Source organism: Seriola lalandi, unplaced genomic scaffold (genome assembly GCF_002814215.2).
Source record: "Seriola lalandi dorsalis isolate HSWRI2012SDOR001 ecotype SW California unplaced genomic scaffold, Sedor1 jcf7180002054695, whole genome shotgun sequence".
Taxonomy (NCBI): domain Eukaryota; kingdom Metazoa; phylum Chordata; class Actinopteri; order Carangiformes; family Carangidae; genus Seriola; species Seriola lalandi.
Genome location: NW_019525248.1, coordinates 1,032,815 through 1,045,549, shown reverse-complemented (window position 1 = coordinate 1,045,549; position 12,735 = coordinate 1,032,815). Strand labels below are relative to the sequence as shown.

Sequence of the window (12,735 nt, the reverse complement as noted above, 5' to 3'; positions counted from 1 at the left end):
GTTTAAGAATTCCATCTTGGTCTACTGTGAGGGCATATTATTTAATGCACTTACTTTTTCTTTCAAGCAAAACTTTAAGAAAGCAGGAGAGGAATAATTTAATTTTAAAATATGCATTCAAATTACAAAAAAAGTAGCTTTTCTGCCCTTGGAAGCAGGTCTGGGGTGCTGTATAATCATGTTGCACCACCCCCAGGGAAGAGCAGTTTTCTGGAGAACTCGTCTGGACTCTCCTCCCAGCCCATTAGTTAACTGTCTGCCACTAATATATTCCTCCTACTTGCAGTGTATTCATCCTGCTCCAGCCCCTTTTTTCGGATTGTGCACCACGCTTGCTCTTGTACCTGTGGTCACCAAAACTGCAAAAATGAGTCATCCTTTTGTGTGCTTGCTTATAACCAGTAGTAGAAATAACAGCACTAAAAATAGCTTTCATTTTGACAGTGGTTTGGGTAACTCAACATTACAGCACATTTTCAGCCAAACCAAATTACTTATAGCCATTATTACCCAGATCAGGTGACAATAGGTACAGTAATCCAATTACATTAGCACCTAAAGACTCGAAAATGAAGAAACACAAGACATAAATTACATCTGCTGTAACTATTGCACCAACAGCACATAAGACACTCATGCTTTTTGAATTTTCCCAGGAAGTGAAATAATCTTTCATAATTTGCCAATAATCTTGATCATACATTAAGGATACCCTTAAGGGACAAATGTGGTGTGGCTTTAGCCCTTTGGGGATTCAGACATCTGTATTAAACACTAATTAATGCACTTTATATGAGGTAATATGTAAATAGTGTGAATGTCATTTTGCACACTGTCATCTTCACATTGCTTAAGCCCTTTTTTTTTTTTTTTTTTTTAATTATCCAACTAAAGGAACAACCACACTAGACTGATGTCCCTTGATTTTTATTTTATTTTGTTAACCAGCTTCCTATTAAAACCCGTCGGTGGTCGCACACCATGTTGAACTTGTTGGCAAGGTTTGGCATCGGTGAATGTTTGCAGGTAAAAAATGGAATACAGATCAATTAAAGATCAGTGAATTTTCAGACTTATTGCGAAACTTATGTGTAAAACACAGAATTATAAAAGCAATAGTCTGTGTTGGTTTGGCGAGACAAGCCTCTCTCAAGCTGTTTTCATTTTTATGACATGAGCAGCTCCAATAGCCTTTTGAAATGCTTTGACTCCTTGCTGCACCTCTTGACCCAAACCTGGCAGGACTATTTCTGTAAAAGCAATTCAGTGTAAACCGGAAAAAGCCAGGCGCCGTGGTGTGCTGAATGTCAGTGCTATTGGATTCCAATGCTGGACAAGAACTGGACACTGAATAGTAGTTTGTAAAACAAACCGATGTGATGTAAATAAACAGATGTTAGTCTGTCATTAATTAAGGGTTGTGGGTTTCTCACTTTCTAGTGAGCATTCATTAAAACTTTTAGTCACCTGCAATTATTATAAATGTTAATAAATCCATTAATAAAGGGCCCATAGAGTAATCCATCACAGCAGCAGTTGTAAATGTTAATAAGTTGTTGAAAACGGATGGGCTTTGGTCCCGATGCCCTGTAGCTCTTTTCTAGAAGGTAAGTGGTCAAACAGTCTTAATATATTAAAGAGCTAAAAAGAAAAGGATTTCCCATAACCTGCCAACCCAAAGGGTTTTCTTATTAAAGGCTGACAAATGATCTATAAAGCATTAGTACATGATTTATTAACACTGACAAAACCATTAATTACAGTGTATAAGAAGCAATATGACTCTAAACCAGTACTTGAATACATTGTAGTGGGAGTACAAATAGATGAGACTTTTTGGAGTTGTGCACAGGGTTCATATGTACAGTATAGAATGGATTTAATATATAAAATGTCATTGACCTCACTGCTTTAAGCTTTAGACTTTTCATGATGGTGCTGTTTATAAGTTGTTGTGGTAATCACAGCAAATACACACAATTTCACAAAACTATATGCTGGCTCACTTTCCTTGCCTCTCTAGATCAAGTGTCAGTGTGTGTGTGTGTGTGTGCGTGTGTAACATCCTCAGTTTATTGAATTGCTCAGTGGGAGAATGTTATCTGTGTCTGTTTCTTAAAGCTTATCCTTAATTATCTTGTTCCTACCTCTGCAACCCATGGAGAATCTAATGAAACCCAGGAAGAAAAACAGCCTGCCATATGACTATGGTGTTTACACAACTTGAATAATCATACGGAAATATAAAGTCTTGGGTTTTTCTCAAGTTACCATAACCAATTAGGTTTTGACTGAGTATACTTTATAGAGCTTCTTCACAGAAATTGTTTCATTCGAGTGAAAACTAATTATGTATCATATGTAGAGTAACCAGTGCTCAGTGAGGTTGATAGTACTTGGCAATAATATACCAATATATGAGAGACACACTGTGCACTAATTGGAATCTATCTTCAGTTTGAACTTGATTTTGTTTGAATGTTGCTAAGGCACAAATCATGTGTCGAGTGACAGTTATGACATTTGTCTCCACCCTCTGTTACCCAAATATCACATAAGCACTGTACAGTACTTGTTTTGGTGGTGGTGGAGGAAAGAGGAAAAAACTGCTCAGGCACTGTTAAAATGACTTACTAGAGGAGTGGTAGCAAGAGACGTAAGAGAAAACAAAAGGAAAGCAACCTGGAAGAATTATGTTGAGCAGTGAAATGAACAGATTGTATTTTTGTTTTTAGTATTTAAGCTAAAAAAATGACAAATCAATATGATTGACATGTGATTCACAGTTTCCATGTGTATTGAAACACCACCATCTAGTGAACATTGAATCATATTGCAGGATAACGTTTCAGTTTTTGCAATATGAACTTACTTGTATCTAGACAGCCATAATTACTTGTACCTTCTACTAATTATTTGTATGCATATTACTCATGCATACAAATCAAATTCAGCACAGGTGTGTGTTTATGCAGTGAAGAGACACACACACTCATGCGCACGGCAACCAAATGGCCTGATCTCTGGACCTGATGGGGAGGATTATTTTGGCTCCACAGACACAACACCCAACTAACCCATGTCTGCAGTTTCTTTGTTGGGGCCTCATGCCGGAAACTGTTTGTGCAGACTGAGGCTTAGAGCGTGTTTTTGTTTAATGAGGTAAGCATGCATGGCTGAAAAGGTCTCTGTGACCACCAATATAGCATCGTATACCTAGTAGCATTTGTTGTCATTGACAATAATTATTAAACTGAACTGAACATTTAGAGGCACATCCATTATATTCATATTGGAAAATGTATGTGCTAAATCTGTGGTCACGTGCCATATCTCCAGTTCATATTTGTAAAGGCAAACATGAACTGAATTGCTCTCAAGACCTGATTGGTTAGTTATTTTTTCTTATTTAATTTGGCAGGACTATCAGATCAAGGATGGAAGACGAGCTCTGATCAGTAGCAGTTCTTTCATATGCAAACCCAACAATGAAAACCATTTTTATAATTTGTCTTTAGTAATACATGTGAGAGGCAGAGGAGGTGAGGAGGAGAGGCGCTCCTAAAACAGTCATGCTTAGTGCCAAATACTTATCAGTCATTTCTGTTTAATTTATCCTCAGTAGATCTGTGTAGCTTTAATTGAGGTTATATATGATGCTTGTGAATGTTTTAGTAGTAAAAGACGAGATAATCTGAAGCAGAGCAGGACTGAAATTCACCAATATTGCTTTTTTTTTAGCACAGGTCTGTCATTAACTGCTTCCCTCACACCAATGAAGGGAATGTAAACACCACGTGTGCACACGTGTTTGTGTCCCTCTTCTACAGCCTGACAAATCAATCAAGTATTGATCGGTAGGTACATGTAGATTGCTCCGGCATCCTGTTCCTCTGAGTGTTGCTGATCAGGTTTCTTTTTGTGAGGACGCAGCGTTTTTGAAAACAGCATTTAAAAATCTTGTGACTCTCCAGTTCATAACAGTAAATTTAGTAGTATAATGTAATATTTATGAGTGAGCAATGTCATGGTCAGTTACAGCAAGTTCATGACTTGGATTCCTAACTCTGTTTTGTGCAATTGTAACAAATAAATTTCCCTGTGAGGGATCAAAGTCTTTCTGACTCTACTGATAACCATAGCATTAGTTTAAATGGTTTATCATTAGAGTCATGACATCAATATGTTCCAGCCCATATGATTACTAAGTTAAAGCTGCAGGAAGAGTGATGTCATCTTAAGTAATTGCAAAAACAAAGAGCATGTTCATCACATGCAAATACTCAAGACACAAAGGATTACTTTATACAGTAGCCTATTAGAGGATAGGGTTACCTGTATAAGAAGTGCATCAATATATAAGCAATAATGCATAATGATGTGGAGGCAAAGAATGCATGATACAGATCGTCAACCACTTAACAGTTAGTTTGTGGTCAGTTTAATCCATGTTGCATCAGTTTTACCAGTGAAAATGAACTAATAATATATTGTCACAGTCGACTGGAACTATTTCACACTTGTCCCATTACATGATATTAGCTGACAGCTGGCAGCAATCAGAAACAAGTATTTCCTGTGGCTGTGGCATAACGCTTTTTTAAAAGACTGAAATCAAATCTCCACAGTACATTGTGGAGTTTACAGTGAAAAGGTCAGAGCAACAGAATAATGTAAATGTCAAGTATTGAACTTTTTGTTCAACAGAGTGTTTTCTGAACCCTTCGATCCAAAGCCTTCAGCACACAACAGCATGTGCACATGGCTCAGTTTCCTCCTCGGCTGCAGTCCATGCTGGCACCGGCTCTGATTTTTAATGATGTATCAGTCATCTGGAAGGGCTTCATCCATCCATTTCATGTAAGCCAAACTACCGTCCTCCACTGGGAAGCTGAGGACTTCTGGGTTTGCATAGGGGTGGACAGACCTTGAAGGCACCCACACAAACAAGTCGCATAAAACCAATTTTGTTCATATAGATAAACACTTAAGCATATCTGTTTTGGTTCCAGTCCTTTTCAACCTGTTTCTTTTTTCCTAGTTTTTGCCATTATGGCATTTGATGCTTAATAACTGACTAAACACGTAGCTTTCCAGCGGTAGTTTGTTTTGGAGTTGGGCTTATCAGTGCACCACAAAGCCGAAAAACAAGTTCTACTTGTTGAATCAAAAAATGCCTCACAACACAACCTTTAACAGAATAATACTGACACTGCAAAGAAACTCTTCATTCAATGTTTTCATGAACCATTGCCAAAAATCTGCATATATAACAGTAGAAGATGCTGTTTTAAGTAGCTGATAGATCAGCAAGTTTAATGCTCGAATGCTGAGTTGTGCCAGTGGCAGAAAAAGGAAAAAATAAGCATTAATTCCTGATGGTAATTTTCATGCAGCACATCTAAGATCATCTGATATTACAAATTGTGTTTAGAAGGCTGTAGAAATACTGATATAGAACATAGTACATCACATCCACCAACTTCTGCAATTCTATAAAAAAACTCTAATTATCATTACTTTCTATTTTCTTTTGTATCTGCTTAAAAATCATTTTCACGCTAAAGCAACTAAATCTTTATCCTTCTATCTGAATAACATCGCTACATAAAAAAATATGCTTTTTATGAATAAAAAAGCTCCAAGTGTTTGATCCCAGGGCTATGGGAAAACTAGAGGTCCTCTTTGTTAAGCCCCTAGAGTGAAGTAATGAAATTTTAAGCACACAATGCGGCCCAAATTGAAAATAACCACTATGAACCCTTTTTAATGCGTGTCTAGAGGAGCAGACACAGCTTAAGCATTAAGTCTGAAACATTAATTTGAGGTACATTTTGCAATGACAATACTGATACAACCATATATTACATAAAAGCAAAAACCTCACCTCACAAAATCTATGACTTGCTGGATCCTGGAGGTTTTTGTTTTCACCAGCTGCAACAACAATGACATCTCATTTTACACATCTGCCTTCTCTTTCAACATGCCTGTAGAGATGTTGATGACAAAGTGACTTCCTCAGGAAGCTTACCATCAGAATCTCACTTGCATCCTGGATTTCGCCTTTCCAATAGTACCTAAAACACCAGAGAAGACAAGACGTTATAACTGTTCCTTGTATTGTAGATTGCTAAGGACTAAAAATAGCAGTGCGTGTAACATCCTGCAGAGCCTTTAAATTTTGTAAAAGGAGAAAAAAAAAAAACATTTCAAGAAAAACAGTATTTTCTGAAAGAACTCAACAATCAAACCTTCCCCCAACCACTTATTATGGCCACTGATTTACAAGTGTTATCATCAAATTGCTCCTGGCAAGCTTTTATGGTGTCAAGTGCAAAACACTGTTTTTTTTGTTGTTGACTGTGAAAGACAGCACAACACAAACTAAGAAGCTATATTAAAGCATGTTCCATGACAAACGGCCAAATAAATGTTGAAATGTATGTAACTGAGACGTACCCACTACACACTTGCACTCACGCACAAACCCCTGACTACCTCCATCCCCTCACTCCTAAACTAATCAATCACATCCTCTATTTTTAGGCTAAACCTCTGTTTGGTTAACAGCTTTAATGATGCCTTTCCTCTTCAGTTAACCTTTAGACTTCACAGCCTGAGTTTATACTTCTTGTCCCTTCTGTGGTTATGCATTTACAGGAAAGCTAATCCATGCATACAAACACATGGCCCCTTTGAAGGCCAACTGTCGTTCAGTTTATAATGATTGGGAAAACTGATAAAAGCATTCAGACACAGCCCCATTCACCTTGTGGTTTCCCCGGTAACCAGTTGTGCAGTAGCGAGGATAAAAAAGACATGCAGTGAATTCAGAAAGTATTCAGACCCCTTCACTTTTTTTCTCCAAATTTTATGTTGCAGCCTTATGTTAGTTTAAATACATATTTTACCTCAACAAACTACACTCAGTATCCCATAATGACAAAGCAGAGACAGATGTTTAGAGAGTTTTGCAACTTTTATTAAAAAGGAAAAACTGAACTATCATGCTGACATCGGTATTCAGACCCTTTACTTTGTACTTAACTGAAATACTTAGCACCTTTTGGCAACTTCTTGGGTGTGATGCAACAGGCCTTCCACACCTGGATTTGGGGGATTTTCTGTCATTCTTCTCTGCGGAGCATATCAAGCGCCGTCAGGTTGGATGGGAACCGTAGGTGGGCAGCCATTTTCAGGTCTCTCTAGAGAAGTTCAATTCGGTTCAAGTCAGGACTCTGGCCTTGGCCACGCAAGAACACTCAGAGTTGTCCCTAGGCCACTCCCTGCGTTGTGTTGGCTGTGTGCTTAAAGTCATGAGCCATCGTCCCAGCCTGAGGTCCTGAGCACTCTGGACCTGGTTTCGTTAAGGATTTCTCTGTACTTTTCTCCGATCAGCTTTTCCTCAACCCTGACCAGTCTCCCTGTCTCTGCCATTGAAAAACACGCCCACAGCATGATGCTGCCACCACCATGCTTCACCGTTGGGACGGTGTTGGGCAAGTGATGATTTCCTGCAGACATGATGCTGAGAATTGAGGCCAATATCACTTGTTTCTCACAGTCTCAGATTCCTTTTTTAGGTGCTTTTTTTCTTTTTTTTTTTGCAAACTATGAGCAGCTTTAATGTGTCTTTCACTGAGAGGCTTCGATCTAGCCACTCTGCCATGAAGCCCAGAGCTCTGTAGGCAGTTCCAACAACCTCTTGGCTTGGCTTTTGCTCTGATCTGCCTTGTCAGCTGTGAGAACTTATATAGAGAGGCGTGTGCCTTTCCAAATTATGTCCACTCAACTAAATTTACCACAGGTGGACTCCAGTCAAAGTGTACAAACATCTCAAAGATGATCAAGAGAAATGGGAGGCACCTAAGCTAAATTACGAGGGTGTCACAGAAAAGGGTCTGAGTAATGTGATCTTTCAGTTTTTCCCTTTTAACATTATATAGAGTGAAGAGGTGTGAATACTTTATGAATGCACTGTATTCGTGCAAGTGTCTGCATATGTGAGAGACATTTTAACTAAGCTGGTGTTTTGTGGTTGTGCGTCAGCTAGGTAAAAAGTTGTGTTAAAGATGGAGGTCAAATATGATTTACATTGTGGAGGTCCTGGAGAGAATGTTAATACTGGCTGCCAATCGCCTCTCCATGATTGCCCTGGAAAAGAAGACAGAATGGTGGGGAGCGTAGATGGGAACGGAGGGGGCAGACATGGGAAGAGAGGAAAGAAAAATTAAACACTTGCAAACCACCAGCTGTTTATCAATTACAACATGAAACGGAGCCCTTCATTACGGTGCTCTTCAAACGAGCTGCAGGAAAATGCTTCAGTGCATTAAATTCTGAAAAAGATAGTAAACTTTGCTTTCTGCTGCTGCTCAGCTGATATTACAGTTTATCACCATGCCCCTTCCTCAAACCAGGGGCTCTAGAGGGGGTGATTTACATATCTGGCACCCACTCTGTAGCTACTTTCTGTCTTGACATGTGGTAAATAGATGGAGCTCATTTACATGCAGCTAAAATGCCAACAAAGGACATGAGAGTGCAAACACAGCGCTCTACCAGTAGTGGCTTTGACGAGATTGTATCTCTTCTCTATAAAGAAAAGCCACTTGTGTATGACTGACTGTGTATGACTCTGAATTGTTTAAGCCACTTAAACTAATTTGCAAACCACAAGTTGCATACCATAGCAAAAGAATTTAATTAGCATCCAGATTAAAGGAAAGGTTCTACATTTTGATAAAGACACTTATTTACTTTCTTTCCAAGAGTTAGAGGACTAGATTAATACCATTCATTTCTCTGGCAAATATACAGCTATAGAACCAGCAACCGGTTATCGTAGCTTAGGCAGCTCAAAGACTAGAAGCAGGGGGGAAACGAGTACCTTGACTCCAGCCTGAGCAGCAACTCCTGAAACTACATTTTTATCTTGTTTTCTCAATGTGTAGGCCTACACAAACCCTGAGTATAAAGCCTGCACTGTGTCCTAGAACTTAATCATTAAACCACAATTTGTCGATCTTACACTTTGGTTGTTGTACAGATTAAATTTGTTCATCAGTGAGCTTTAGATGTGCTGATTTTTTTTTGTTTTGTTTTTCTCAACACTTTTTTGACAAAGTCAGACCACCTGTTTCCCCTGTTTCCAGATTTTTGTGCTAAGCTAACAAGCTGCTGGCTGTAGCTACGTATTAATTGTACAGACATGAGAGCGGTATTGATCTTCTCATCTAACTTTCTCTCAAAGGCACTATATGTATGTTTTTTGTTTTTTCTGCCTCCAAACATGGTTTATTGCCAGGAACAGGTGGTTGGTGATGATTGTTTGCCAAGAGCTTCAGCCATTGTTGTGTTTACAATACAAGAGGTTATAATATGCCATCTGGGCAGCGCTACTGCTTCCGGGAAGAGTGGATGCTACAGTGACTCGCTATCAAAAAATGACAAGATGAGGGGGTTGGTCTGGGGCTAGCTGGTTAGCATGCTAACTTCAGTACAAGACAACAACAGTTAACATTGGAGTAGAGTTCCACCACTGCAGCTCTTTGCAAGTAACAGAAGTAAGTTTTTGATGCTGAACGTGCAGCGTTTCTCATAGACAGGTAAGCTAACAGCTGTTAACGTTAATGTTGTTTATGCAGCGATAACAAAACTTGCATATAGCACCTTTTTTTTTTTTTTTTTTAAATGTCAAACCATTCCTTGTTCTGAATCAAAAAATGAAACCCTGTGTTTCTAGTGCTTACTTTTTTTAAAAACTGTAACATGTAACCTGATATGATTGATTGATATGGTGTCGCACCTGCCGATGTCCTTGGCTGCCTGTTCGTTGGGACTGTTGAGGAGGAGGACAGAGTGGTGGCCTGGTACATAGCTCCCTGTCAAGGCTGAATGGAGATGAACGCCAATGGACCACAACCCGGGGTACATGGAAACAGACAGTACCAGGAACTGGAGAAGAGGAGGATGGGGAGTGGGAGCATTAAGGGACAAGAACATCTCAAAGTGCTGACATGTCAAAGTCACCTAACAGACTTTAAGAGCGTGTTTGCTGGGTGATGTTTGCATCTGTATTAAATTATTTGGACATGTGGTTTGTTCATGTCATTTTACGTCTGGATGAGGGGATGTTATAACTCAATTTAATTATCTCCTACCCCCTGAAAGGATTTCCATGTTTGTGTTGGATTGGATCCAGTATTTATCCTCTTATTATTTGGCGCTGTCTGTCAGAGATAAATGAGTATGGGCTTTGGCTTGGACGCAGAGACCAATTTATAATCTGTCCTACTTCTCTGCACAGCACAGCACAGCATCGCAGCTAGACATAGATGCACGTAAATCCAACACAAATGATGTTAGACTGAATACAATCAATAACAATTTGTCATCCCCGACTCCAGAGCCTTCTTGTTATGGCTTACTTAAGACTTTTCTCAAAGTTTCCATGTCATACAAGTCCACATAATAATCACAGCAGCTCTTACCACACATGACATGAGCAGCACCGACCGAAAGACAGAGTGGGAGACAGCCTCTTTATAACATCGCTGGAACAGCCACTCCATCCTGTTAGTGGCAACAAATGTCATTCCCAGAGTCCGGCTGGTGTTGATAAAAAGCGGGACAAACTGTGCTGAACTTCATTCATAAAACCGCTTAGTCTTTCTTCCGGGATAATGGGTGTGCTGTCATTTTTATAACAACTTCAGCCCCGGTTAAACAGCTGCTTTATGAGAGGGAAAAACACTGGAAAGTCATTACCTTCCAAAGAAGGAGTGCATTGTGTTGACAGGTACTGTAGGTCGGACGGTCAAAGGCGGCGATAAGTATCTGCGCCGTTCAATTGGTTGTTTAGACTTCCTGACACGCCGGTGACCAATCAGAATTGGCCGTTCACCTCCGCTGCCCTGCCTCCTGCCCGGGGTCATAATCGGCTTTGGTGTTTTTAGCCGTATGAACAACTTCACCCCATGTTTTGTGACGGCAACGTTAAGCTGTGGATTCATGAAATCAGGAGACAACACCACTGTTTTATGAGGATGTTCTTCAGTTGTGGAAGTAGACTACACTGCTGTGATAAATCATAAAGCTATATCACATTTTATCTCACTATATCTACTATATCACATATTATTTATATTGTGCCGATGCTATATGCGACTGAATTCAGTGGTGGAATGAACATTTTTTTAAGCACTCGGCACTTAAAAAATAGTATGTTAATTTTATGCTACTCTATACAGCTACACTACATTTCATTTGACTTCACTACATTAAATGACAGTTGTAATTACTTCTCAGATTAAAATGATACATACAAAACACACAATCATCTTATAAAGCTCTGAGTGTGAAGGGGACATGGGGGCGTGGTGCAATCCTGCTGCAGAAGGTGACCTCCAGAGTTTTTAGGTTAAGTGTCAGAAAATAATGAGTGGCTAATCTCCTGCAACAACTTGATGGTGGAGGACTTTTTAATTTCATAGTAATGTAGAATGTGACTGTATTACACACTGTGAGTGAGGATATACACAGCACGACAGGCAAAGCGCCGGCCTACATTGGCCCTGCGCGCTCCCTTTTGCAGTGTGAGCTTCTCTCTGTTCGCTTCTTAGTCTTTACTTTGAGTGTTCGACTTCAAAATGCACTGAGTCTCTTAAGGATTGAGCATACAACCCCAAACCTTTCACACAGTCCTCTAATACCATGAGCTATGTGATCAGAGACACTTGAGCGTCATTTCTTAAAGTCCTTCACTCTTTCATCTGGTTGTTGGACTTTCAAATTCACCAAAGATCGAACCTACAAACTTAAAGCCATAAGCACTAAAAAGACATTTGACCCTTTGAGTGTTTACGTTGGACTTCAAAAATCCACCTGCAGCACCTGAGGATTAAGACAAAAGGCTTCAAAACCTCAGAGTGATCCTCTAACATCATGGGCAGACATGCTTGACCTTCATTTCTTGGAGTATCTTTCCTTTACACTAGCTACTGACCTCAACACTTCTCACTGGCCTCTTACTCCTCCAGTTGGATTCTCAAGGAAATATCCGTCTTAGATTTTCCTATATCAAGAAGTAAGAGGAGCACTCTGTATGTTTACTTTGGGTTATAACCAAAATACACTGCAGATCCTGAGGATCGAACACAAGACCTCAAAACCCCAAAGTCTTTAGAGAGACTCGGTTGTCTGGTTGAATAGCTTGATACCTTTACTAATTCTATAAGAGTTGCGTAGAAACATAACTTGGAAATGATGGCAATATTTCAGAAGTTCATAACAGAAAATGACACATTACTTCTATTTGGAGTGTCAGAGCTGCAAAACATGATTAAATACAGTGGATTTAGATATGCTGTATATCTGTGACTGCTGCTGACAGTTAGTTTTTATGCAGCATTACCCCTCCCAAATCTGTCTATTTGAATATCTCTCCTTTTTTGAGCTCATAAGAGGTCTAACAGGGAGTTTGATTTCTAAAAATATGCTATGTCACTTTATAGCATCACATATTATATGTGAATGGCTTTTTGGCAAACAAAAGAGATTACCCATGGAATATATAGTGTGGAATAATTATTTTTTACTGTAATAACGTAAAGCGCTTTATGGTCATTTTGATGTTTTGCCACCTTTGTAGCAGGAAATGTTACAACTTACACACTCTTCTGCATTGGCTACTGAATTTTAAGGAAGTCAGAAAGAAACACAATTATATGC

The 12,735-nt window shown here is 39.3% G+C and overlaps 1 protein-coding gene across 1 annotated transcript; it reads right to left on the bottom strand.

Annotated features, from left to right (window-relative positions):
- Positions 1-4,425: 4,425 nt before the first annotated feature.
- Positions 4,426-10,793, bottom strand: LOC111668039 (protein CutA homolog). The gene is made up of 6 exons (XM_023423956.2): positions 10,497-10,793; positions 9,812-9,960; positions 8,098-8,157; positions 6,035-6,080; positions 5,888-5,937; positions 4,426-4,927 (listed from the first exon to the last, which is right to left on the bottom strand). Exons 1-6 carry the CDS (start codon positions 10,599-10,601, stop codon positions 4,825-4,827), a joined length of 513 nt encoding a protein of 170 aa, XP_023279724.1. The 5' UTR covers positions 10,602-10,793; the 3' UTR covers positions 4,426-4,824.
- Positions 10,794-12,735: the final 1,942 nt, after the last annotated feature.